The sequence below is a fragment of the Lutra lutra genome, chromosome 5 (assembly GCF_902655055.1).
Source record: "Lutra lutra chromosome 5, mLutLut1.2, whole genome shotgun sequence".
NCBI classification, from domain to species: Eukaryota; Metazoa; Chordata; class Mammalia; order Carnivora; family Mustelidae; genus Lutra; species Lutra lutra.
Genome location: NC_062282.1, coordinates 34,481,189 through 34,506,221, shown reverse-complemented (window position 1 = coordinate 34,506,221; position 25,033 = coordinate 34,481,189). Strand labels below are relative to the sequence as shown.

Genomic DNA, 25,033 nt, shown 5'->3' with positions numbered 1-25,033 from the left:
CAGGCATTGTGCTAGGTGCGTACGTGTATCTTTCTATGCAATCCTCACCGCAGCTGTACGAGGCTGTCAGGTAACAGAAACCCAGCCACAGCGGCACAGGGACATGGAGCCTTATTTGTCCTCACAGGAGGAGGAGTCCAGGGTGGGCCGTCTGGGGCTGATGCAGGTGCTTGAGAAATCATCAAGCTTCCAGCTCTTTCCAGCTTCCTGTTACACAGGCTTAGGTGTGGTTTCTAGCCCCTTGGTGTAAAGCGGCTGAACCAATTCAGGCATTATTCTGGCATCCCGGGAGAGTGACCACCCCAAGTGTTCATAAATGGAGAGAAAAGCTTCCTTAGGGCCCCCAGCACACCTCAGACTCCCAGCAGCAGGACTGGCTGAGAAATGGAGGCCTTTTGGTTTTTATTGTTTAGCCTGAGCTGCCTAAAGACTTCAGAACTGTGCACTGAGGGGAGAGAAACGTGGCTCGGCAGCCAGCCGGGCCTCCGCCGAGAGTACTGTCACTCTCCTTCTACCCAAGAGAAAAGCCTAAGCAGTAAGTGTTAAGTAACTTGCCCTGGGTCATGGAGTTAATAAGTAGAAAAGCTAGACGCGCACAGAAGCAATCTGATCGCAGAGCCTGAACTTCTTAACCCTGAGCCAGGATCTGAACTTGAGACCCGAGGGAAAGGTCCTGACCTTTGGTGATAATGGTGCTGACACAGGTGCAGAGGGGGACTGTCAGCTGCAAGCGAGGCCCTCAGGCTGGAACAGGGGAGCCGTGAGGTGTCGTGGGAGAGAAGGTGGGAACAGTGGTCCGGGCTCCTTTTGTCTGCCTGGTTAAACCTTCAAGGTCATGAGAATTGTCAGTCCCGAGACTGAAATAATACTAATGTAAACAGGCAGGTGCTGGCAGGATGTGAAAACCTTGTCCCAAAGGCAAAAGCCAAGTCAGCAACTATGACCAGGTCAGTATCTCAGGAGATGCCAAATGCCCACAGTTTGTGGCAAACCCAAGGCTGAAGTTGGAAGAGTGAAGCCAAAGCCAAGGCAAGGTCCGGGTGTGCTCTGAAGGCCAGGTGATTCCAAAGGCCTTAAGGGTAGAGGAGCTGGAGGCCAGGGTCTGGGCCTGCTGGTCTGGGATCAGAGGGTCGAAGAACTGGAATGCTGGAATACCTCAGGCCTGACTGGTTTTGTAGCAGTATCTGTACCTTCCAGCACCTTTGGAACATGACTGGCCCCTTACTTAGCACAAGCTTTCAGCTTCTGGAGCTAAACACCTGAACTTTGAGGGGGTGTGATGAGCCCAGACTGTCACGATACCAAGGCAACATGAGAGGTGTTTTCCACTGGAGCTGATGACTATCAAATATTAGCTTTGCCTTTGCTATCTCACGGGGAGACGGGGACACAGAGGAAAAGGTAGATTTGATAAGGAGGGAGCTGTGCACAGTGGCCAGCCAGAGTGGGTTTAGAGCATCTGCTTTCTGGAGCTCCTGAGCACGGACCTTGTTTGCCCCTTGAGACTTCGAGTGCACGTCAGGAGGCATGACTTAGGACATGGGAGACTCGGTAGACAGCTTACCACCTCCGAGCGGTGACGTCCCACACCGGCGCTGTTATGAAGGGCCTAGGAGCGAGGTTTCAGACTGCCTTCCTGCAGGCAGTTTGAAGCCTTCCAGTCTACGTCCTCTGTGATCCTACGGCATGCTCGTCTGGAAGCATCTGAGCTGTGGCTCCCCGGAGTGATCGGAGAGTGCGCTGCTCTGAGTTGGCTGCCAGGCAAGCAGGTGGAGAGGCTTTGCAGAACCTTCTTTCTCCTCCTGCACCTTTATTTTTTCTTCTGCTGAAAAAGCCTAGCAGTTACAGTAGTTTGGGCAAGTTATATTGACACTTCTCCAGCTACTGAGAAAATGTCATGCATTTTTTTCAATATACCAAGGCTCAGCATGCATGTGCCTCTTCAATAAAACCAAACACACATGATGACCCTTGAACAATGTGGGGTTTAGGGGTGCCAAACCCTGAGCAATTGGAAGTATGCGTAGTACTTAGGACTCCCCTTAAAAATATAACTATTAACAGCCTCTTGTTGACCAAAAGCCTTGCCAATAACTTAGTTAATTAACACATATTTCGTCTGGTGTATGTATTATATACTGTATTCCTACAATAAAGTGAGCTAGAGAAAAGAAAATGCTAAGATCATAAGGAAGAGAAGATATTTGTGATGAATACAGAACAATACTGTGAATGCATCTGCAAATAAGTGGACCTATGAAGTTCAAAGCCACGTTGTTCCAGGGTCGACTGTACACACACACACACACACACACACACATTTACAAGGAGAAGTAAGTTCATGTTTTTTGGAGTGGTTGAACCCTTGAGCTCTAAAACTGATGAGTTTGATCTCAGCTCCTCTACTTTCTAGATCCAAATCTGGGGGAGGCTACTCAACACCTCACTGCCTCCATTTCTCATCTATAAAGCCCGGATCCCAGGCTGCTGTGAGGTTTAAGTAGGCCATGGTTTGGAAAAGACTTAGGGTCATGGCTGGCCTAATGACAAGCGTTATTATTGTAGACTTGTTAGAAAAAAGCAACTGAGTGCAAAGAACTAAACATCACCCTATATTGAACGAGAACTACTGTTAAATCAGAATATATCTTCCCACCCTTTTTCACGTGCATGTCTTCTCTTTACTCTCACTCTGGAGTCACGCTCAGGGCACATGAGTGTGTGGTCGTGCTCATGTGCACGCGTGCTCATGCACACGCACTCACAGACACACACACTTTTATGCTTCTTTTAAAGGTTAGAATATGTGCATTAATGATTTGATAATCCTGCCCAAATATGTATTCAGGATTAAGCTATTCACCAAAAGGTCAAACTTGCTTTAACAGTTATCATGGAGTTATTTTTCAAAAATGACATTTTCGGGGCACCTGGGTGGCTCGATGGGTTAAGCCTCTGCCTTCAGCTCAGGTCATGATCTCAGGGTCCTGGGATCAAGTCCCACATCAGGCTCTCTGTTCAGCAGGGAGCCTGCTCCATCCCCAACACTCTGCCTGCTTGTGGTCTCTGTCTGTCAAATAAATAAAATCTTTAAAAAAATGCCATTTTCCCATTAGTTCTATAATCAGGGAAAGTATATATACTGCTATTGGTTGCTTTGTTTGATTGTTTATATTTTTGAGTTACAGAACCATGGAAAATCTTAGGACTGAAACAGATACCTTTTACACAGCCAGTGTTTCATTTCCAAAGGGAAATCCAGTATATCACTTGTTCTAACTGTAAATTACTGACGAATTGCCAATAGTGTGTCAAACAGCTAACACGTCCCTTTACCTATCTGATCTGCTCCCACCTTCCTCCCCTTCCTTCCCAATGTAGAGAAGCCATTCTATTTAAATGGGTCTCTGCTCACTTATTTGTCACTGAGGAGGATGAACTGACCTGGGTGATGTCCCCCTTCTCTGACAGTGTGTGATTCTAGGTGATGGTGGTAACCACAGATACTGTTATACAAGATGGAAAACCGGAACAGAGGGTGATAAAGTTCCAGTTTCCAGGGAGAACTATGGAGTGGTCTATCTCTGTTTATTCTCTATCCTCCAGAAGGAACATTCTCTACCCAATTTCTTTCCTTTTTCATGTGAGGATTCCCACAGACCCAGGGACCACGTGTCTCTTTGGTGAACAGCATCACTGGTTAAGTGCGTGATAAATAACGTGTGATGATGACAATGGGACTATTTGTATTCTCTGAGGTTCTAAGCTCTAAGTTTAATTAAAGACCCTCCTGGGCCTTATTTCCTTAGGCCCATGACCTTGCTGCAGGGCTGAGTTACGGTGCTGACAGTTGCCCTTGTCTCCACTAACCATTTGCTGTATCCCAGCACTTCCTGTGGTCAAGGACAGGTTTACTGGGAGGACTTGAGGTTCAGAGGAAGTATTTTTGTGCCTCTCAAACTAAACCACATAGACGATTATTTATCTGCCTAAAAAGATAGCTGGTTCCACAAACTGCTGTTTTCATTATTTCTTTTTAGAATGTTTTAGAAAGACCATTTGAAGAACCCCTTGCACCAACACTATTGAGAGGGCTAATAACGAGGCCATAACAGAGGAGAACCTAGAGCTAAATGCAAGTGCTGGATTTCTGTATTTTATTTAATTTTAATTTTTTTTTATTTTTTGGCTTTCTGTATTTTATAGTGATGCTGTGAGCATGAGGACCTCTTTACACTGAAACTCTGTTATAGCAGAATCTAGCTTGAAAACCCAAAGGCTAGTAAGGAGGGCATGTGATGTGAGTTCTACACAACTAAGGAATTGTTGGACCTTGCATCAAAAACTTACGACGTACTATATGGTGGCTAATTGAACATAATACATTTTTTTAAAATAAGAAAACCCAAAGAAAAACTGGGGTGTCATACTTCTATTTGGTATTTTAAGGATATAAAAGAAGTAAAATCCCTTCTGCACCTAGGCTTATCCTGTTCATAAGCTAGAATTTGAAAGATGCATGTATATAAGTTGATACATGAAACAGCAAAGAAAAACACAAAGAGAAAGCATAATTTCCTTAATATACAAATAGTGCTTGTAATAAATTTAAAAAGGTGAACCAACTAATGGTAAAATAACCAGCTGACATGAACAGGCATTTCACAGAAGAGGACATACAAATGGTCAGTATTATGGACTGAATTGTATCCTTCCAAATTCATATGGATATGAATTTATATCAAACCTCAGAATGTGACTAGATTTGGATATAGAGCCTTTAAAGAAGTAGTTAAGGTAAAATGATGTCACTCGGATGGTCTCTAACTCATCATAATTAGTGTCCTCTTTTTTTTTTTTTTTAAAGATTTTATTTTTTTGACAGAGAACACAAGTAGGCAGAGAGGCAGGCAGAGAGAGAGAGGAAGGGAAGCAGGCTCCCTGCTGAGCAGAGAGCCCGATGAAGGGCTTGATCCCAGGACCCTGGGATCATGACCTGAGCTAAAGGCAGAGGCTTTAACCCACTGAGCCACCCAGGCACCCCATAACCAGTGTCCTCTTAAGAAGACATTAGGACGTAGACACATACCAAGGAAGACCACGTGAGAACAGAGAGAAAATGGCTGTACAAACCAAGGGCAGAGGCTTCAGAATGAAATCAACTCTGCTGACACCTGGATCTTGGACTTCTAGCTTCCAGAACTGTGAGGAAGTACATTCCTGTTGCTTAAGCCAGCCAATGTGTGGTACTTGTTATAGCAGCTGTAGCAAACTAATCAGTCAGTAAACTTACAAGACAAAATAAATTCAAATTAAACAACAATTTGGTGATAGAAACAAGTGCTACAATGTAATTTTGTGTGGGAGTATAATTTGATACACTTTGAAGTGCAGTTTGGTAATAACTACCAGATTTGAAAGATACATTCTTTTTTTTTTTTTTTTAAAGATTTTATTTATTTATTTGACAGACAGAGATCACAAGTAGGCCGAGAGGCAGGCAGAGAGAGAGAGAGGAGGAAGCAGGCTCCCTGCCGAGCAGAGAGCCCGATGTGGGGCTCGATCCCAGGATTCTGGGACCATGACCTGAGCCGAAGGCAGAAGCTTCAACCCACTGAGCCACCCAGGCGCCCCGAAAGATACATTCTTTGACCAACAATTTACTTGAAGCAGAAATTACATGTCATTCACAGATACGTATATATGTATAAATCTGGTCAATTAAATTTAGAAAACTGGAAGAGGCTTACATTAAAAAAGATTGTATATTATGAATGAGATTTTGTGTAAATTTTTAAAAAAAGAGATAACCTGATACACATTGACATAGAAAGATATCTGTAGTTTGAGAAGATGTCCATAATATATGATTAAATTAAAAATAGTTGTGAGACAGGCATGCCTGGGTGGCTCAGTCATTAAGCATCTGCCTTCAGCTCAGGTCATGATTCCAGGGTCCTGGGATCCAGCCCCGCATCAGGCTCCCTGCTCAGCGGGAGACCTGCCCCTTCCTCTCCCATTCCCCTTGTTTGTGTTCCCTCTCTTGCTGTGTCTCTCTCTGTCAAATAAATAAAATTAAAAAAAAAAGTTGTGAAACAGTATGTAGAGAATGACCATATTTATTTATACCCCATGTATCATTTTTTCACCCATTTGGAATACAAATTAAGACCACATTTTCTCTTTTGAAAAGTTGAGTTATTTTTAAAGAACGTTATATAAACTCACCTGATCTAAAGTTATGGTTCTTAACTGGTTATTCTATTAGAACATTCATAAAATTTGCCTTAAGAGCCTATCAGAAACTCTTTAGATTTGACAAATCATCAACACAAGTTCCAGAAGAATAGTTGGTAGTACATACATATGTAAAATGAAAAGTGGCAAATTAAGACCACCAGAAATTAATGTATGTAGTCTTGAAACATCCATTTAACTGAGATGAGAGGAGTGGTTCTGCAGAAAATGTTTCAACTGTATGAACCTGACCTCTTTGCAAACCGGATAGCAGGTTAGACACACAACAGAAAGCTCTTCAGGTTTTAAGGAAAATGGGCATAAAAGATTTTTGATAGCCAGTCTAAGGTATGATTCGTTTTGGAAAGGAACTCATCAGGTTAACCCATGTGTTTCTGTCTAGGATATGAGGAAATGAACATTCATGTGAGTCTCATTGGCCACACGGCCCCTCTGATCATGGCGAATGTTCAAGATAAGAACAAATGACTTACTTCTTCATTAGGTTTGAATGCTCTTTGGGTTATTAGGGATTTCATAGGGATTTAGTGGAATCTCATAATTCCAGAATTTGGACTTAGTTCATCATTAATTTACGCGTTCCTTCAGCAAATATTTATTATGAATCTCTAATTTATCAAACTGCCCGGTGAGTCTCCACTGTTGTGATTCAGGTCCCCCAAGGGCCGTGAGAATGGCTACGGCGTGTTCCTCGTGCTTGTCCAGGACACCTGTCTGCAGTCCTTGTCCCACTGCCCTGTTAAGTATGTAAGAGCCAATTACCGTCAACATTGCCTATTTAGGTGTCTGTCCAGGCGTGGCTTCCCGATTACTTTTTTGATCCCAAACTCCCTGATCTTTTCTCTCTGCTCCTTTTCCCCAGTTCCATACCCAGCTTTTGAGCACGGCCACTGGCTCTCCTTGGTTTGTTGACCTATTTGTGTTCTTACAAACCTCAGCTTCTGACTCAGATTTCATCTCTATAGGCTCCTTGGACGTTAATGTCTCCTGAAGATCTGAGTCAGAGATAGTCCAGGCAGCCCTACCTTCCAGAACTCTCATCTGCCAGCTAGTGGAAAAAATAGAAAGGGCAAGGGTCATTTATTAGAAATTACGAGGATAGGAGCCAGAGTTGCATTTCATTTTAGATTCTGGGAAAACTAGATGGGACACTTAAGAAGAAAGTCCATAAAACCTACTCCAAACACCAATCGAAACAAGGACCCAAGGACTGATCAGTATTATTATAGCTGCAAAATAATTGCCAGATTTGTCAATAATAATTTTTTTAAATAAAAAACAGTTTTCTAAAAGTTATTAGGCCCACAGGAAGAGTCCATGATCAAAGCCACACATTTAGCTGGAGTGCTGGTTAACTATGACATCAATGTGTGTTTTTCTTCCGAGAGGACTGGCCCTCCCCGCCCACGCCCCTGTAGTACAGGCAGATGGTGTGAATCAGGACACCACTGTCCCACATGACCTCTGCCTAGTGTGGCTGCAGCTGACCCAAGAATCTCCTAAGCATCTCTCGAAGCTCAACAGCTCTGTAGGAGCCTCAGGGCAGCTCTTGTCAGGTGGACACCACTCTAAAACACAGAGAATGCTGCTGCAGGGCTTAAAAAAAAATGAGTAAGAGGATGCCTGGGTGATTCAGTCCATTGGGTGTCTGCCTTTGGTTCAGGTCATGGTTCCGGAGTCCTGGGGTCAAGTCCTGTGTGGGCCTCCCTGCTCAGCGAAGAGCCTGCTTCTCCCCTGCCTGCCACTCCTCCTGCTTGTGCGCTCTCTGACAAATAAATAAAATAAAATAAAATAAAATAAAGAAACAATGCTGATATTTTAAAAGATAAGCTAAAATAAATTAATAGAACATTGATTTTTGAGTATGTGATTCTTAGTATGTCATCATCATGTTAAAAATTCCATGTTAATTAAAATGCTTTAAAATGAGCTAATATGGTATTCCCTATTTTTTTAAACAATGACTATTTTAGAAATCATTAATACTATCTCATTGTTTCAAAAAAAAAACGCCTAATAACTGTGCTTTAAAAAAAAACCACCTCAAAATTCTTCTACCAATTAGCAAATGTGTTCTAACACTTAAACGTGTACTTGAGTTTGCTGTAGGTCAAAACACAAATGGCATATTCTTCGGATGTGGTGTTTCATTAATTCGGGGGATTATGTCATTCGGGGGCCCCTACATGTCAATGCCAACACTGTGTCCTGAGAGAAGCTGTGGGCACTAGCTCTCATTTCAACAAGTTTTTTTGTTTTAATCAATAACATCCTATTTCAAGCAAAATTTGTCTGTGGTTTACTACTCTCTGGATGTGTTCAGTCCCACATGAAGTCTGGCCACTGTGTGTAGTTACCTTCTTGACTGATTTACATTTCATATAGCCAACAGTTCTCAGATCTGCAAACTCGTGAGTTGGAGAAAAGCTCCCCAGAAAGCATATTTGAGTTTCATACGGCTCTCAAAGGATCAAATTCATCCTCATGCAACCAAAGCTGCTGTTTCTATGCCCTCCTTTGACCATTGTTCTCATTTATCTCATTTACTTTGAAAACATCTTGCTTTTTCCCAGACATCTCTTCCACACTCCGTGGCTTATCTTCCAACATAGATGCTCAAACAGTATTATATTTGGAACAATGCAGAAGACAAAGGCTAGGGCACCTTCTTATACATGCAACAGAAAGGAAGAATCATTTCATGCAACCGGAGTTATTTCTCCAAATATTGGGAAGGTCTTCATTTTTCTTTGCATGTAAAACACCACTTAACAACCAAGCTAAGGGAGTTAATATTTTACACGGTAATAACAGTCTTTCACTTTTGAATATTTTGAGACATCAGTGTTTTACAAATGTTAAGGGATTCAATTGCATATGATCAACTATTATAGCTAATGAACTGATTTATAAAGTCATATTCATTGCTCATCTCTCTTTTCTCTTGGACTCAAATTCATAGGATCCTATCCTCCATGGACATCACCTACTACCTATAAAAGGGTGAGCATGAGGGGTGCCTGGGTGGCTCAGTTGGTTAAGTATTTGCCTTTGGCTCTGGTCATGATCTCAGGGTCCTGGGATCAAGGCCCAAATCGGGCTCTCTGCTCAGCGGGGAGTCTGCTCTCCCTCTTTCTCTCTCTCTATCAAATAAATAAATAAAATCTTAAAAAAAGGGGGGTGAGCATGTTTATTACAAACATGGCTTAAATGCATAAACATTCTGGGGACAAATAAGATTGGGGAAGAATGAGACAGTATTAAGAAAGTTCTTGGCTCCAGGGTTGGAAGTCATAAGAGATGAGATCATTAGAATGAAGTTGAACTTGCAAGAACACAGTCAATGATCTTAATGTTCGATTGTGTGGTAGTGGCTGGAACAACGGGTCAAGAGATTTTAATCATTCAAGCAAATTGAAACAAAAAAGATTTCTAGACAGTGCTGTGGTCAGATTTGCTGGGTGCTCTGAAGTAGAAGGTAAAATCTAAGAAACTGCCTGTTGAACATGCTGGAAGTGTCCTAATCTGGCGTGCTGGCCCTGCGTCTAGGCTGGGTTAAGGTGCTCCTTTTTTCATTTCCAAGTTTCCCACAGAACCTAGTGCCTGTAGCCATTAGGACATGGTCACACTTTACAGTGGTTTTTGTTTTGTTTTGTTTTGTTTGTTTTTCTGCTTATTAGATTTTGAGATCCTTGAGGGCAAGGGAACTTAGCATTGTGCCTACCATAAGCACCTAATAAACATTTGCTTGATTTCATTTGATTTAATGTCAACTGATTTAACATGAAGTAAGGATTTATTTGAATATTCTGCTTTCTTAAAAATGCTGACTGGTCCCAGATTGCCTGGCACAGAAGAGGCTGTTGAGAATGGTTTCCCCTGGGATATCAGACGCCCTCCATCTTCTCCTTTTGCCTCACTGGCCTGAACATACACAATCCTGGGTACTTTACTTTGCAGCTAGGTGTACACTTGTGGGGGGGATCTTTTGGGGCAGGAGGCAGCTGCTAAGCCATTTGTAAAGAAAGGAGGTGACGGGAAAATGCTGGATTTCCTGCTACAGACAGACCCAAGATGACTATTCCTATAATTTGGGAAATGAACTACCAGGGGACAATCCGCTTTATACAAAGATTTTTCACAAGAGTCTTTCAAAAAGTGAGTTTGTATATTTGCAATTTTTTCCCCACCGGGGGAGAAACGAAGTATTTCTCAAAGGGATCTGGAACCCAAAATGGTTAGTACCCACTGCTTAGTGTGAGTGAACAGAATTTGGCTTTCAAAAGTCAAGCTTCTAATTTGATGTTCCTTTGTGGGAAGGCTAACATCTGAGCCTCTTTGTATTCATGGTCACGTGACACGACGTACCCAGCACACAACAGTCAATAGGGGTTTGTTTGGACAAAATACATTCATAGTCAAAGCAAGCCTTACTTGAAAGTCATCACTGCCCAGGGATGACATCATCTGATAGTGCTGTTTACTTTATACACCATGGTGTGCTCACATGTAGCAGTTAATAGAAAGAATTCACCCCTTTCTTTCTTTTTTTTTTTTTTTTAAGACTTTATTTGAGACAGAGAGGCAGAGAAAAAGAGCATGATGTTGGGAAAAGAGAGGGAGAGGGAGAAGCAGATTCCCTACTGAGCAAGGAGCCCCACATGGGGCTTGATCCCAGCTCCCTGAGATTGTGACCTGAGCCGAAGGCAGTTGCTTAACTGACTGAGCCACCCAGGTGACCCAACTTACCCCTTTCTGAAAGAGTAAGAAGTTTCAGTTGAACTGGTGAAAAATTTGCAATTTCTCTACCTTTTCCATGTCCAACTACTACCACCAGAAACTTATTTGCATGCTACTTATATTTGTAAATATTTCATATTCAATTCTTAAAAAATTCCGTGGGATTCATAGGCCCTCCAAGGAGTAGGACATCTGTGATGAGAATATGAGGCCTGGTTTTCCCGCAGCTAGGAGGCCTAGTTTCTTGTTCCTTTCCTTCAGTGACCCCGCAGAGGTGTTGTGAGATCCCACACAGATCCACGTTTTAAACACAGCCAAACAATCCAAGCAGGTCTGTAACCACAGGAGACCAAAAGTTCTGCAATAGCAGGTGACTTTTCTAAGAAAGCTCACACAGTCTGGGATAGGCTAACCTGACCACCACAGAGCAGAAGGAAAAAAAAAAAAAAGCCACAAAACCCTCTTAAAAAAAAAAAAAAAGCAGCAACTTCATTTGCTGGCTCAGCAGATGTGTTTCCCTATTATAGTTTGAAAAAGAACATGACTTGGAACCCTTTTACCCTTAGTCCTTCCTCCCGCCCCCGACTGTACCATTAAATCCTAGATACTGGGGTGACTGAAAAGGATAGGGAATAAATCAGTAATTGCAAAAAAACTTTCTCCCCATTTTCTGCTTGGCAGGACTTGTTACTTTCTTCGAAGTTGTTTATAATGATCCGTTCAAGGGTTTGCTCTGCTTGTGAAGGTCACAGCCAGAGCGGGCAATGAACTTTGGACTATGGCTGGAGCGAGGTAAACAACAGCACTATAAATACCAGGGCTCTGGCTGTGGCTTGGAGGAGCTGCGGGGCTGAGCGGAGAGAGAGGAAGCAGGCTGGTTGGAAGGGGTTGTGTAAGTCGCAACTTTGTGTTTGCCAATACTTGATTCTTTGAGAGTTTGGTAAATAACTTGATTTTGAGCCTGATAAAATGTTTCTGTCCTTAGGATAGAGTTTTAAAAAGGGACACGGGTAAAGGAAATAAAAAGAATACAAAAGGAAGAAATAAATACAAAAGGAAGAGAACAAAAGAGTCTGGAATTGGGTGGGGTAGGTGAGGCTCTGTCTGGGGGGCGAGGCACAGTCCTTGCAGATTTCTGCCCTGCCTGCTGGACAGGGGTAACTCTGCAAAGAGTTGTGTTGTTTTGTAGGTGATATTGCGTGTTCAGGCTTGACTATCTCCCACGGAAATGCAGAGAATCTCAGGAACAATCAGACCCTGGGTTTGAGGGGGTCGAGACAGGTGTGGCCATTCTGCAGGCTGTGGAAATGTCCAGGGGTACCGTGAGCGGTTTCGGAAATCACCGCAGGGGACAACACAAGATCTGGTATGGGGGGTGGGGGGGAGCAGGGTATGTCCACTGCGTGGAAGAGGTTGTCTTTGATGAAATGCAGGGTTTTGCAGTGTACAAGGTGAGCGGGTACTTTCAGGTGAACAAGGAAGGGCCCTCAGAGGCCAGCCTGGAGTTTGGGGGGGGGGGTAGTTTCTGCATATTTTGCCTTTTAATGGAGGAATTCAAAACAGACGTTTAAGTCTGCATGTGGTCAAAAATCTTGTTTGGTGATTGAAAAGTGGTAGGACTAGTGAAATTGACAGTTACTTTAAATAGCTTCCAGTATTTCCAGCTGAGTTATCTATCTTCATTATTTTTAACATAGCTATCTGATAGCCATGATAATCAAATGTTTATTATGCAGAAATGATTCTAAGAAAATAAGTTGAACAGCCTATTGATTATACAATAGAAAAAAGTTTGTGTGAACTGCATAAGCCACTACCCTAGGCCAATGGCTTTATGTCTTTTTTCATCAAAAAACTAAATGAGGCATCTATCTTTACTATTTAGCCCCTTGAGAGGATATGTATATGGTGAAGTGATGAATTCACCAAGTGGTGAATTTATGCTGAAAATCCTATAGCTGCTGAAATTATGTTCTAGAAAGTAGGGGCTCGCCCTCCATTCTAGTAAGAAACAAAACAAATGGAAATACTTTGATGTTCTCTTTGCCTTCCTCAGGCATAAGCCAGTAAAACCCTGGCTTCTATAGCTGTTAATGAATTTAGCAGAACTGGTTTGAATCCAGCCTCTTTTGTGACTCACACCTGTGTGGACTTGGGCAAGATGCCGAACTCGCTCTCAGCCACAGTTTCCCGAGCTGCAGAAGGCGGGGGTGATGGTCCCACAGTCGTAAGGATTAACTGGCAGGCTATGGGGAGGTGCTTAGCACCACCGTGTCGAGTTCCATAAATGCTCAATGAATGGTGGCTATAATAAGGGTAATTGTGCCATCAGTAGAAATAACATCCTGAAGAAATCCCCTAGATTTAGTCCAGATGCAAGCTCTATTTTTAAATAGTAGAATCTTCAAAATATTAGAATAGTTGGGATGGACTTAATAAATCATTTAATTTCCCTCTCTTTTCTTTTAGTAAGACTCTTATCAAGATACCCTATACAGGTAGGAATTTTGTGGTGTTAAATGACGTGAAAGACAGTCAGGTTTTTAAAAATTCTGTCCACATCAACCAGTGCACCAGAGCCCCACTCAATCTGGTTCTAGCCTTTCTGTACACATCTTAATTCTGGGCTCACTCTGGGTAACTGATCATTAGCTGCCCACCTTCTTTCCCTCCCCTGTGTCCCCCCAAAGTACTTTTACTTTCTTATCCCAGATTAGCGCCTGAAAGTGTGCCAAATTCCCAGTTCTAGAATGTTGTCTCTCCATGGACTTTTATATCAGAATAAGCCCGTTCCTGGGTGGATTTTTTCTTTTTCTGCTCATCTTTGCTGAATGAGTTTCTATTTTTGCTACCTCTTTAAGGATCCTTTGTTTTATGTGTACCTCACTGCTGGGAGAGTTAGCCTTAGTTTGGGGATATTTCTGGTCAGATACTGAACTTTTCTACTTAGATGAGGGCATCTTTTTACCCAAGAGCATGCCATCTAGTCACAGAAACTTCCTGAAAGTCATGGTGGCCAATACATAAGCAGAGTTTGATTGCAGGGAGTTTGGAGTGGTAGAGGGACAGTGATTTGTGGCATATCTCCTTGGTCAGAGTTTTTTCTTTGGTCATATTTACCTCAGATGTGGTAGTAACAATTTGGGAGGCGGTTTTATACCTGAAAAGATTCAAACCCTTTATTGTTAATGTAGAGCTAGACTTTAAAGAGTAAGAGGAACAAAAGAGCCATACCCAGGAGACTTAGAAATGCAGAATGCTTGAACCTGCGGAGCTAAGGGCCCCACCTCAGCCACCTTCACGGTGGCAAATTGCCCTCACTGCCACCTCCTCTCTTCCTGGGTTCTCTTTCCATGCTGGGTCTTTTCCTTCCTTTCTTAGATTGATAGGGGGCAGAAAGCAGCAGTCAGAACTTGCATCTCCAATCTCTTATTTGAGAGAGAGAGAGAGAGAGAGTGTGTGTGTGTGAGAGAGAGAGACATGAGATGTGGGAGGGGCAGAAGGAGAAACAGAGTCTCTGCTGATGTGGGGAACCATCCCTGGACCGCAGGATCATGACCTGAGCCAAAGGCAGACCCTTAACCCACTTAACTGGCCCAGCCACCCAGGCGCCTGCATCTCAAAAAATCTTGTTTGCAGAATGTTACTTGACTACAGAGGCCACAGTCTCAAAATTTTTCTAAACCTTTATCTTCTAGACAAGTAGTTGGCTGCCTGTTGAGGCAGGTCTCCACAGCTTAACTAAGTTTCTGGCCAAGCCAGGTGGTTCAGAGATGCTTGGACAACTCCCCTGCCTCTGGCGGATTTTTTAACCCCTTCTGGGTGGGAAGATTGCTGCGGGCAGGCCCAACATAAGGAGCCCCGCAACACTGGGATGGGATCCCGGGCAGGGCTAGCTGCTGATGGGAAGGGGGAGGGCATTGGCTGGATTTATAGAAATCCCTGGTTATGACTGTGAAGTCACCTGTGGAGATGACAGAAAGGTTTCCTCTATTACAGGACAACCCCAGCAATGTGGAGAAGCCTGGGGCTTGCCCTGGCTCTCTGTCTCCTCCCAGGGGGAGGAACAGAGAGCCAGGGACAGAGCACCATTTGTAAGCAACCTCCAGAGTGGAGCATAGGAGATCAGAATCCAATGCTGAACTCAAGTGGTTCAGTGACAGTGGTGGCCCTTCTTCAAGCCAGCTGATACCTGTGCATTCTGCAGGCGTCCCGGTGAGTGTCATTCTGTGCTCCAGGACTTCTAAAGGGGAAAGCTATTGAACACATACATATATACATAAAAGAAACATAGAAATGGAAAAGATGTGTTTATTAAGTCACATCTTTAGAAAACTATACATGTTTGCCTAAAACATCTTAGAACGGAGTATACGAGGAGGATCTATACCAGAGCATTTATTGTGGTTTTCCTGGGATTATAGAAAAATTTTCTTCATTTTATGGACCCCTAGTTTATAATGTCTTACTAAATATATATTACTTGTGTAATGAAATGTTCTAAAATGTAATCCTGCAAATGTGTTATTTATTTATTTATTTTTTTAAAGATTTTATTTATTTATTTGACAGAGAGAGATCACAAGTAGACAGAGAGGAAGGCAGAGAGAGAGAGAGAGAGAGAGAGGGAAGCAGGCTCCCTGCTGAGCAGAGAGCCCGATGTGGGCCTCGATCCCAGGACCCTGAGATCATGACCTGAGCCGAAGGCAGCGGCTTAACCCACTGAGCCACCCAGGCGCCCTGTGTTAGTTATTTTGATAGAGGAAGCAAATGCGAGTGCTTTGCTGAAGGAGAATCAACACTAGACTTGCCATCAAATGTCCTGTGTCATTTCACAAATACATATATGTATATATAAATTATATGTATAACAAATATAAGTGTATTTGTTAGGCTCTTCTGTAAGTATTTATTGGGTAGAATTCTCTGTCAAATGGATTAAAAAATGTACACTTTGTAAGCTTAATTTGAGGACCAAATGAGTTATTGCTTGTGCAGTCATTTAGCATGAGGTTTTAACTGAGCACAAGTATTCAATAAATAATTGAAAAAACATAAGTTTTAGTTTTTTACAACAATATAAAGAAGAGATATAAGTAAAAAATAGCAAAAGAGTTTCATGTAAAAAATAGTGAGGAGAGAGAAGTCACTAATAAATGAGATTATTCCTTTTTTGTATTTTTCCCAAATATTTCAGATTGGAAGACCTGCGAGTAAAACTGGAGAAAGAAGGATATTTGAACATCTCTTACGTTGTTGTTAATCATCAAGGACTTTCTTCTCAATTACAATATGTGAATCTTAAAAATAAGGTTTCAGAGCATATTCCTGTTTATCAACAAGAAGAAAACCAAACAGATGTCTGGACACTCTTAAATGGGAAAAAGGATGACTTCCTCATATATGACAGGTGTGTATGACACACACCACACACACCAAATTAAAACATAAGCTGCTTTGCATTTAATTTAAGAGTAAGTGACTTAAAATAAGACATCTTCTTTTGTTTTTATTACCAGATACTCAGAATGAACACATTAAAATGTTTGGTTTTAATGTTGTTGTTTTTTAAGATTATTTATTTATTTGAAAGACAGAGATCACAAGTAGGCAGAGAGGCAGACAGTGAGAGGAGGAAGCAGGCTCCCCGCTGAGCAGAGAGCCCGATGCAGGGCTCGATGTGGGGCTCCATCCCAGGACCCTGGGATTATGACCCGAGCCGGAGGCAGAGGCTTTAACCCACTGAGCCACCCAGGCGCCCAGGTTTTAATGTTTTTGAAATGACTTTCTTTTGTGCAAAAGAATCCACCATTCTAATAGGGAAACACAGAAAATTGACTATAGGCCAGCCACCCCTCCCCCAAGATTAGCATTCTGAAAAAGAAGGAGCAATTTGCATATCATGGACAATTCTAACCTGAGAATTTTGCAGATGAGTAACTATACTTTGCAGACCACTTGCTTATCTCTGATCTGATTAATAGTTTAGAAATTCAGGTAGGTCACTCTTTATAAAGTATGTTAATCATTTAGGTCTAATCTGCATAAATCTGTGTTTGATCCCTTGAATGAGTAAAACATTTGTATTTTGAGGGAACCTAGATGCTTACATTATTTGATATGACCAACATGACTAGTTGATGCTGTTTTCTTTGGACTCTCAGAAATGGTGAGCCAGACTCTGTTTAGGACTAAGCCCTACTTTATCTTACTCTAAATATTTTTTTCTATTGTGTTATTTTAGTCACCATAATACTCTAAATATTTTTAATATTATGTGTTCTTTTCACACTATAAACTTCTAGTTTAGATAGTTGCAAAGTTCTTTGATATTCAAATAATGTTATATATCCTGGGTAAAATGTGGGCAAGAAGGACATTTCAACTCCACCATTTCTGAGAATACCAAGTATTGTAATTCCATTTCTTTCATTATGCTGAAATTTTTGTTGCATCAGAGATATATGTATATGTATGTATGTATTTTAAAGATTTTATCTATTTATTTGACAGAGAGATCACAAGTAGGCAGAACAGCAGGCAGAGAGAGGGGGAAGCAGGCTGCCCCCCCAAGCAGAGAGCCCAATGTGGGGCTCTATCCCAGGACCCTGAGATCATGACCTGAGCTGAAGGCAGAGGCTTAACCCACTGAGCCACCAAGGCACCCCTGCATCAGATATATTTTTTAACTAAATGGGCTACTTGCTAAGAAATTTTTTGTTACACTATAAATTTTTTGTTGTGTAGAATTTGTGCTGCCATAGTAGTTATGAAAACCTCATGTGATTTGCAGAGCCCAATTTATAATAAATCAATGGTTTGGGCATTGGTAGAGTTTATGTGTCTTACCAAACTGTATTTGACCAAGTCATAGTGACTAAACTTAACATAGTTTTGATATTATTAATGTTGGCTTATCTATAACATTTTGAAATGCTTTTATTAGATTCACTGTATCCTTGCTGTGACCTAAGGTGGTATTCAGCGCCAGGGAGCTCATCTGAGACCCCATTCAAGGAAATTTACTGAAGTTGTGAATGGATGGGTCTTCGTTATAAGACCATTAAGCCAACAATACATGTCCCAAACTGCTTATATACGATCACCGTACAGAAACTATTGTAACGATATTGTTTGTCCTTTTTTTCAGATGTGGCCGTCTTGTATACCATCTTGGTTTGCCTTATTCCTTCCTAACTTTCCCATATGTAGAAGAAGCCATTAAGATTGCTTACTGCGAAGAGAAATGTGGAAACTGCTCTCTCACGGTATTTTATTTTTCTCAATTATTTTCACTGGGAGAAAAAAGAAAATCTTTTAGGAGCTATCTAAATTGTTTCAAGACCAATTAGCTAATCAGTGTTTCTGTTGAAAAATAAACAACAGTAATTTCTATAATTACACACACCTTCTATTATGTAACATGTACTATAAGACATTTTTTCAAGATCCGTATTCCTGCTTTTATCTGGGAGTTTTGAAAACAAAAGTCAGTATAGATCACATATTTCAAATATCACCAAATGATACTGCGTGTGTTCAAAGTGCTCAAAGAATTCAGCCAACATAAAATAACATTATTGTAATATCCTGAATATGCTCACGTAAGAGCATACTGATAGCAAAACTAATTCATGGCATTACCTGAAATGGAACTGGGACCCAGACAGCTACTTAATTTGTCAAGGTTCAGCTTTTCCGTGAAGCCCTTACACTGTCTGCCCATTTTGCAGCCAGAATCACCGTGTTTATTTCACAACAGAATAGATTTTCTACTCATTACTGATATTTCTCTTCTAACAACTGTGAGAATATTTCTTCCTTGTTATAAGAAGCTCTCTATTTAAATATGGTTTATGAAAAGATACTCAAGGAATTGATTTTAATTTATACTAACTAGAACCCCTCCCCCAGGTTGAAAAAGGAAAATAATTCCAAACAATTTTCCTTAATAGGGCAAATTGGAAAAAGTTAAACTCAGGTTTAAACGAATTCTTTTTAAAAAAAGATTTTATTTATTTGATAGAGATCACAAGTGTGCAGAGTGATAGGCAGAAGGAGAGGGAGAAGCAGGCTCCCCACTGAACAGAGAGCCCAACGCTGGGCTCAGAGGTTAATGGCAGATACTTAACCATTGAACCACCCAGGCACCCCTAAAAATAATTCTGAATTTGATTTGTGAGCTATACATCTTTCAGATTTTTTCATATGTAAAGAAAGCCACCTCAATTTTTAAAGAACTATTTAATTAACTAATTTAGTTGTTATTAAGCACAACAGGTTAATTACTCTAGTTATATAATTTTCACATTTTAATCTTTGTTATAATCCTATGAAGCTTATTCTACTGCTTTTAGAGAGGGAAAGACTGAGATAATGCAAATAAACTATTAACTCAATGTCTGACTTCTAAGTGCTTAATAAATGCTAGCTAATATTGATTCCTCATATTCTGGGATTATTTTAGTATTTTACATTTTTGCAAGTGCCTAATAGTTACAATTATACCCAGTTATATTTAAACAAAGGCAGAAACCGTTCCCATAAATGCTTAAAATTTATGAGCCACCTGGAAATAGGAATAATATCCATATATATCTGATATGCCAAAGCAAATTGGACTTTTCCTATTTCATTGTATCCTAGATGCCATCAATTAGATGACACATTATTTTATGTACTATTTAAAAAAAATTCTGTCAAGGTAGGACACAATGTTGTAACACTATCAACAGTAGGATGCATTCTGATTTTAAAGACATTAAAATGTGAAAAAAATACATTGTAGGATCGATAAAATGTAGGATTGATAAAATATAGTAATTTGTTTTTTTTGAAATTAGACTACTGCTACCAATCTTTGAACATTTAGAACACTATGTGGTATATTTTAAACATTTATCAAATTGTTACTAAGTTTGTCAAATTGTTTATAGTATTAAATTCTCAAAAAGTGAAGGAAATAGTCAAAACTAAAAGGCACCCTATGAAATGGGAGAAGATACTTGCAAATGACATATCTGGTAAAGGGTTAGTATCCAAAATATATAAAAAACTTCTAAAACTCAACACCAAATAACGTAGTAATCTAATTAAAAATGGGGCAGAACACATGGATAGACATTTTCCCAAAGAAGACATATAAGAGGGCAAACAGACACATGAAGAGATGTTCAACATCACTATCATCAGGGAAATACAAAAACTGTAGTGAGATACCACTTCGCACCTGTTGGAATGGCTAAAATCAATAACACAAGAAACAGCAGGTGTTGGTGAGGCTGTGGAGAAAGGGGAACCCTCTTACACTGTTGGTGGGAATGCAAACTGGTGCAGCCGCTCTAGAAAACAGTATGGAGGTTCCTCAAAAAGTTAAAAAGAGCTACCCTATGATCCAGGAATTGCACTAGTGGGTATTTACCCCCAAAATACGAAAATACTAATTTAAGGGATACATGCACCCCTCTGTTTATGGCAGCATTATCTACAATAACCAAATTATGGAAACAGCCCAAGTGTCTATTGATTGATGAATAGATAAGGAATATATGTGTGTACACACACACACACACACACACACACACACACACACAGGGATATTATTCAGCCAGAAAAAGAATGAAATCTTGCCATTTGCAACAGTGTGGATGGAGCTAGAGAGTATTATGCTAAGTGAAATAAAGACAAATACCGTATGATTTTACTCATATGTGGAATTTAAAAAACAAAACAAATGAACATGGGGGAAAAAAAGAGGCAAACCAAGAAACAGATCCTTAATTACAGAGAACAAACTCAGGGTTGCTGGAGGGGAGGTGGGAGGGAGGGATGGGTTCAACAAGTGACGGGCATTAAGGAAGGCACTTGTGATGAGCGCAAGGTGTTATATGTAAGTGATGAATCACTAAATTCTGCACCTGGAACTAATATTGTACTGAATGGTAACTATCTGGAATTTAGTAAAATTTTGGAAAAAAAAAAAAAGAAATAAAGCAAAAAAAAAAAAAAAAAAAAAAAAAGAAATGAACAAATGAGCCAAGGGGGAAAAAGAGGGGCAGGGTGCAAATCAAGAACCAGAAACAGACTCTTAACTACAGAGAACAAACTGATGGTTACCAGAGGGGTGGCGGGGGATGGAGGGGGATGGGTGAATCAGGTGATGGGGATTAAGGCGTGCACCTGTTGTGATGAGCACCATGTGTTGAATGGAAGTGCTGCATCACTATATTGTACACCTGAACCTAATACTACATTGTGTTAACTGGAATTTGAATACAAACTTTAAAAATTACATTGAATTCTTAAAAATACCATTTAATAGTTGTATGCAAAAATCCAGTGGAATTTTTCACTTTTCAAAAACGGTGAACACTTAGAAGATCAGTGTGAGAGACCAAAGACTCTAACTGTTCTTACAAATCACTTTAGGTAAAAGTTTCGTATGACGCTGCTCTATCTGTAAGCTTTGAGGCTATGATTTGTGGGCACACAAAACAATAAAAAAAAAAAAAGGACTCGCAGCAAATTAACTAGTTTGATGCAGAATGGAATCTCTTGCTCAGTGGAAGATTGGCAGGATTTGCTCCTTGTCCCCCCACAGCCTGACAGGAGGGACATAGTAACAAAAGTAGTGAAGTTCAAAACATTTCCTGGCATAAGTTGAGGCATGAAAAATGACTCATTTCGAGCAGAGTTTATTGGCATTTGAGTTATCAGAAATTAGTTTGCTTCAGAATATAGCATTATATTTGAATAGAATGATAAAGTGATACAGGTGTGAAAGGTTCTGTGTAGTTCAGCTGCTTCTAAGACTTGATATTTGTTTGACTTTACTGCAATCAGTGGTAAGATCTTTTAACCAGTTAATCTAGTTTTCCTTCTGCAGATATAAGTAAGGTCATTTGTGTTCTTTTTAAGCCTTATCTGTCTCTTAATTCTTCAGAATTCTTTTTTTTTTTTTTTGAGGATTTTATTTATTTGACAGAGAGAGAGAGAGAGAGAGATCACAAGGAGGCAGAGAGGCAGGCAGAGAGAGAGGAGGAAGCAGATTCCCCACTGAGCAGAGATCCCAGGACCCTGAGATCATGACCTGAGCCAAAGGCAGAGGCTTTAACCCACTGAGCCACCCAGGCACCCCCTTCTTCAGAATTCTTAAAAATTTGGGAAATGCTCTTGATAAGGAAAATTTGAATTCTGTTGATTTAACCCGTATAGAAGCCTAGGTGAACTCTTAAATTTTAATTGGCTTATGCTGTATTTTACGTATTTGCAAAACATTAATGTTAATTCCCTTGTAAGAAGCTTGGGGAATCTTTGATTAAATGCAGACTTTGTAGAAGAAGCAGTTTATAATTAGGTATGACGGAAAGCAAATATTAGTAAGTCTAGGTGTTGAAACCGATTTCAGATTTTTATCTCATTAATATAATGCTAGAAAAACAAAACCAGTTCAATCCTAATTAACTGGCTTGAATGTTACATATTTTAGCTCTGCAAATCATTTTTTGTGCACTCTTGCTAAATCTTTACATTTATTGATAAGTGATTGTAAATTTATTCTAGACCCTGGAAGCTAAAGACTTCTGTGAAATGGTATCTTCGCCTACTGTGGGAAACACAACGGAGGCTCCCCAGCCACACCACCACCACCACCACCATCATCACAAGCATGGGCACCAGCATCATGGGAACAAGGAGCTTTCGGAGACTCAGCCACCAGAAGCCCCAGATGCGGCTGAGTATCCTGCTCCTCAAGGCCTTCATCAGCACCGTAAACACAAGACCCACCAAAGACAGGGCCACCCAGAGAACTGAGATCTGCCAGCAGGAAGTGAAGGTTTACAACTTTCTGTCCCACAAAAGAAGCTCTGACGAAAGGGTTGTATAAATCAGTTACTCTGCACATTGCCTGAAGATTCAGGGTTGGCTCCTAGCAGCTGATGCTGACACTGACGACATCTGATATTTGAAAAAACAGGGTCTGCAATCACCTGACAATGTAAGGAAACCCTCCCCTCTTTATGCAGCTGACAGGGACTTTGGGCAGAGGAGAACGTCATTGAATCTTGACAGTGACGTTTGCCTCCAGCTGCCTGACAAGCAAGTCAGCAGCTTCAGCCCACAGAAGCCAGCACCAATTGAAGCTGAAAAAATAAGGCCAAAATGTGAAAATGACCTTCATACTAAATAGTTAAATAAGACATACTCCCCAAGTAGGTCTGGACAGTTTCATTTCCAGCATTTTATAAGCTGTCTAATTAATACTGATCCAAAAATAAGAATTGGATTTGTACAAACATGGAGAAATCTATTACATTGGCTTCCAAATTTTAAAATTTAAATCAAAGAAATTTTTGCCCAAACCATGTTTTCATTATTTTATTATAAAGGTGATTGCAGCATTTGGTTAATATGTTTTTCTTTTTCTTTTTCCAGCATTCTACTTGCTTTAATGAGAACAGAGACATAAACTATGACCTAGGGGTTTCTGTTGGATAGTTAGCAATTTAGAATGGAGAAGGAACAACAAAGACATGTTTTCCATTTTTTTCTTTAGTTATTTCTCAAAAAAAATTATCTTAGTCTTTTAAATCTTACGCTTTTAATTGATTAAACCTTTAAAGAACTCAGTGAATTCGTCTTTTAAGTTCTAGAAATACTGACACATGACTATTTTGCTAGGACTACATTTTAAATATCTACTTACACTTTGTATATCTAAGAGTTTTGATTTTCACTATCCTGTATGAAATGAAGCCCCTATATCTTATTTTCTTTATCTCTCAAATTTGAGATAGTCTTGAGAGTTGTAATGGAAAAGATAAAAGAATGTTGTCTATCTCTTGATTGTTTAGAAAGTATTTCCATAGTCAATGATGGTTCAATAGGTAAACTAAGGCCTATAAACCTGAACTCCTTTATGGTTAATACTGTTAAGTAAGAATGTAGTACACGATTGGCCAGATGTGGATTTGTTTAAATAAACTCAATTTAAAAAGTTTGAAGCTCTCCTTTTTCTTTGTTATTATTTGGGCACTATGTTCTATCAATGATAGAAGTAAGTTTTCAACTGCTTTTAAAGAAATTAGGTAGCAACTAATGAATTTACTTTCCTACTCAAAACCGTCTACGCTTAAGGTAAGAACCTTTCCCAGTAGGTTTAACATCAGAATCTTTGTTAAGGGAGAGGCGTTGCTCTAAATCATGAATGGTATTCCGAAGAACTGCAATCTCCTTGTTTTTTTCTTCTTGAAGATGTTGAAGCTTCTAAATAAAGCAGAATGAAATTTGTTACTGCAATTCAGAAACAGGAGGATTAAATGCAAGAAACAAACAAACAAAAAAACCAGTAAAAACTGCATTTCTGTCTTAAGTAGGTATTTTTAAAGAGCTTATTTTGAAAGGTTTATAATTTTATCTTCAGGAGGCTTATGGGGTAAAGGGAATAAGGATACCAAAATACGTAGTAGCACCATTTGTTCTAGTTTATTCCCTTCTCCCTATATAGCTTGAAGTTCTAAACCATAAAGGAGTTGAACAAAAAGAAACCTATTATCTGAGTGCCTAAATAACTTCAGAATAGTAGGTCACCCCTAGTTCAGAATATATTACAGAATTCCTTAGATGGCCCAAAGAGTCAAAGACTTCTGTAATGTTTTAATTTACTGCTAAGATTTATAATTTTAAATTAAAGGTGACTTTTAAAGTTTTATCTATATCTTACAGAGAGAGCACTCAGTGGGGAGGGGCAGGAAGAGGGAGAAGGGGAGAGAGAATCTCTCAAGCAGTTTCCATGCTCAGCACATGGCCCAATGCAGGGCTCAATCTCATGACCCTGAAATCATGACTTGAGTTGAAACCCATAGTCTAATGCTTAACTGAGCCCCCCCAGGCACCCCAAATTGAAAGTGACTTTTAAAGATTATTCAAAACCCAAGATCTTCCTGATTGTGTGATATATTTTAAGAAAAGTCATTAAGTATATCATTAGTAAATACTAGACAGCTTTTAGAGAAACACACTTAAGAAAATATTT

At 40.2% G+C, this 25,033-nt stretch overlaps 2 protein-coding genes across 7 annotated transcripts in view; one reads left to right on the top strand and one right to left on the bottom strand.

Moving 5' to 3' along the window:
• Nucleotides 1-11,749: 11,749 nt before the first annotated feature.
• On the top strand, nucleotides 11,750-23,998 carry SELENOP (selenoprotein P). 2 transcript variants are annotated; one of them, XM_053447849.1, is made up of 5 exons: nucleotides 11,750-11,890; nucleotides 14,998-15,213; nucleotides 16,196-16,408; nucleotides 18,149-18,266; nucleotides 22,561-23,998. In XM_053447849.1, the coding sequence occupies exons 2-5, from the start codon at nucleotides 15,011-15,013 to the stop codon at nucleotides 23,164-23,166; spliced, it is 1,140 nt and encodes a 379-aa protein (XP_053303824.1). In that variant the 5' UTR covers nucleotides 11,750-11,890; nucleotides 14,998-15,010; the 3' UTR covers nucleotides 23,167-23,998. The 2 variants fall into 2 exon arrangements, with proteins under 2 accessions (XP_053303824.1, XP_053303825.1); XM_053447850.1 differs by lacking the exon at nucleotides 11,750-11,890 and adding an exon at nucleotides 11,920-11,938.
• Nucleotides 23,588-25,033, bottom strand: part of CCDC152 (coiled-coil domain containing 152) — a 31,160-nt gene continuing 29,714 nt past the window's right edge. For all 5 annotated transcript variants that reach the window (XM_047730398.1, XM_047730397.1, XM_047730400.1 and 2 more), the window contains exon 9: nucleotides 23,588-24,264. In XM_047730398.1, coding sequence (XP_047586354.1) covers nucleotides 24,115-24,264 — 150 coding nt within the window. In that variant the 3' untranslated portion in view covers nucleotides 23,588-24,114. The remainder of the gene's footprint in view (nucleotides 24,265-25,033) is intronic.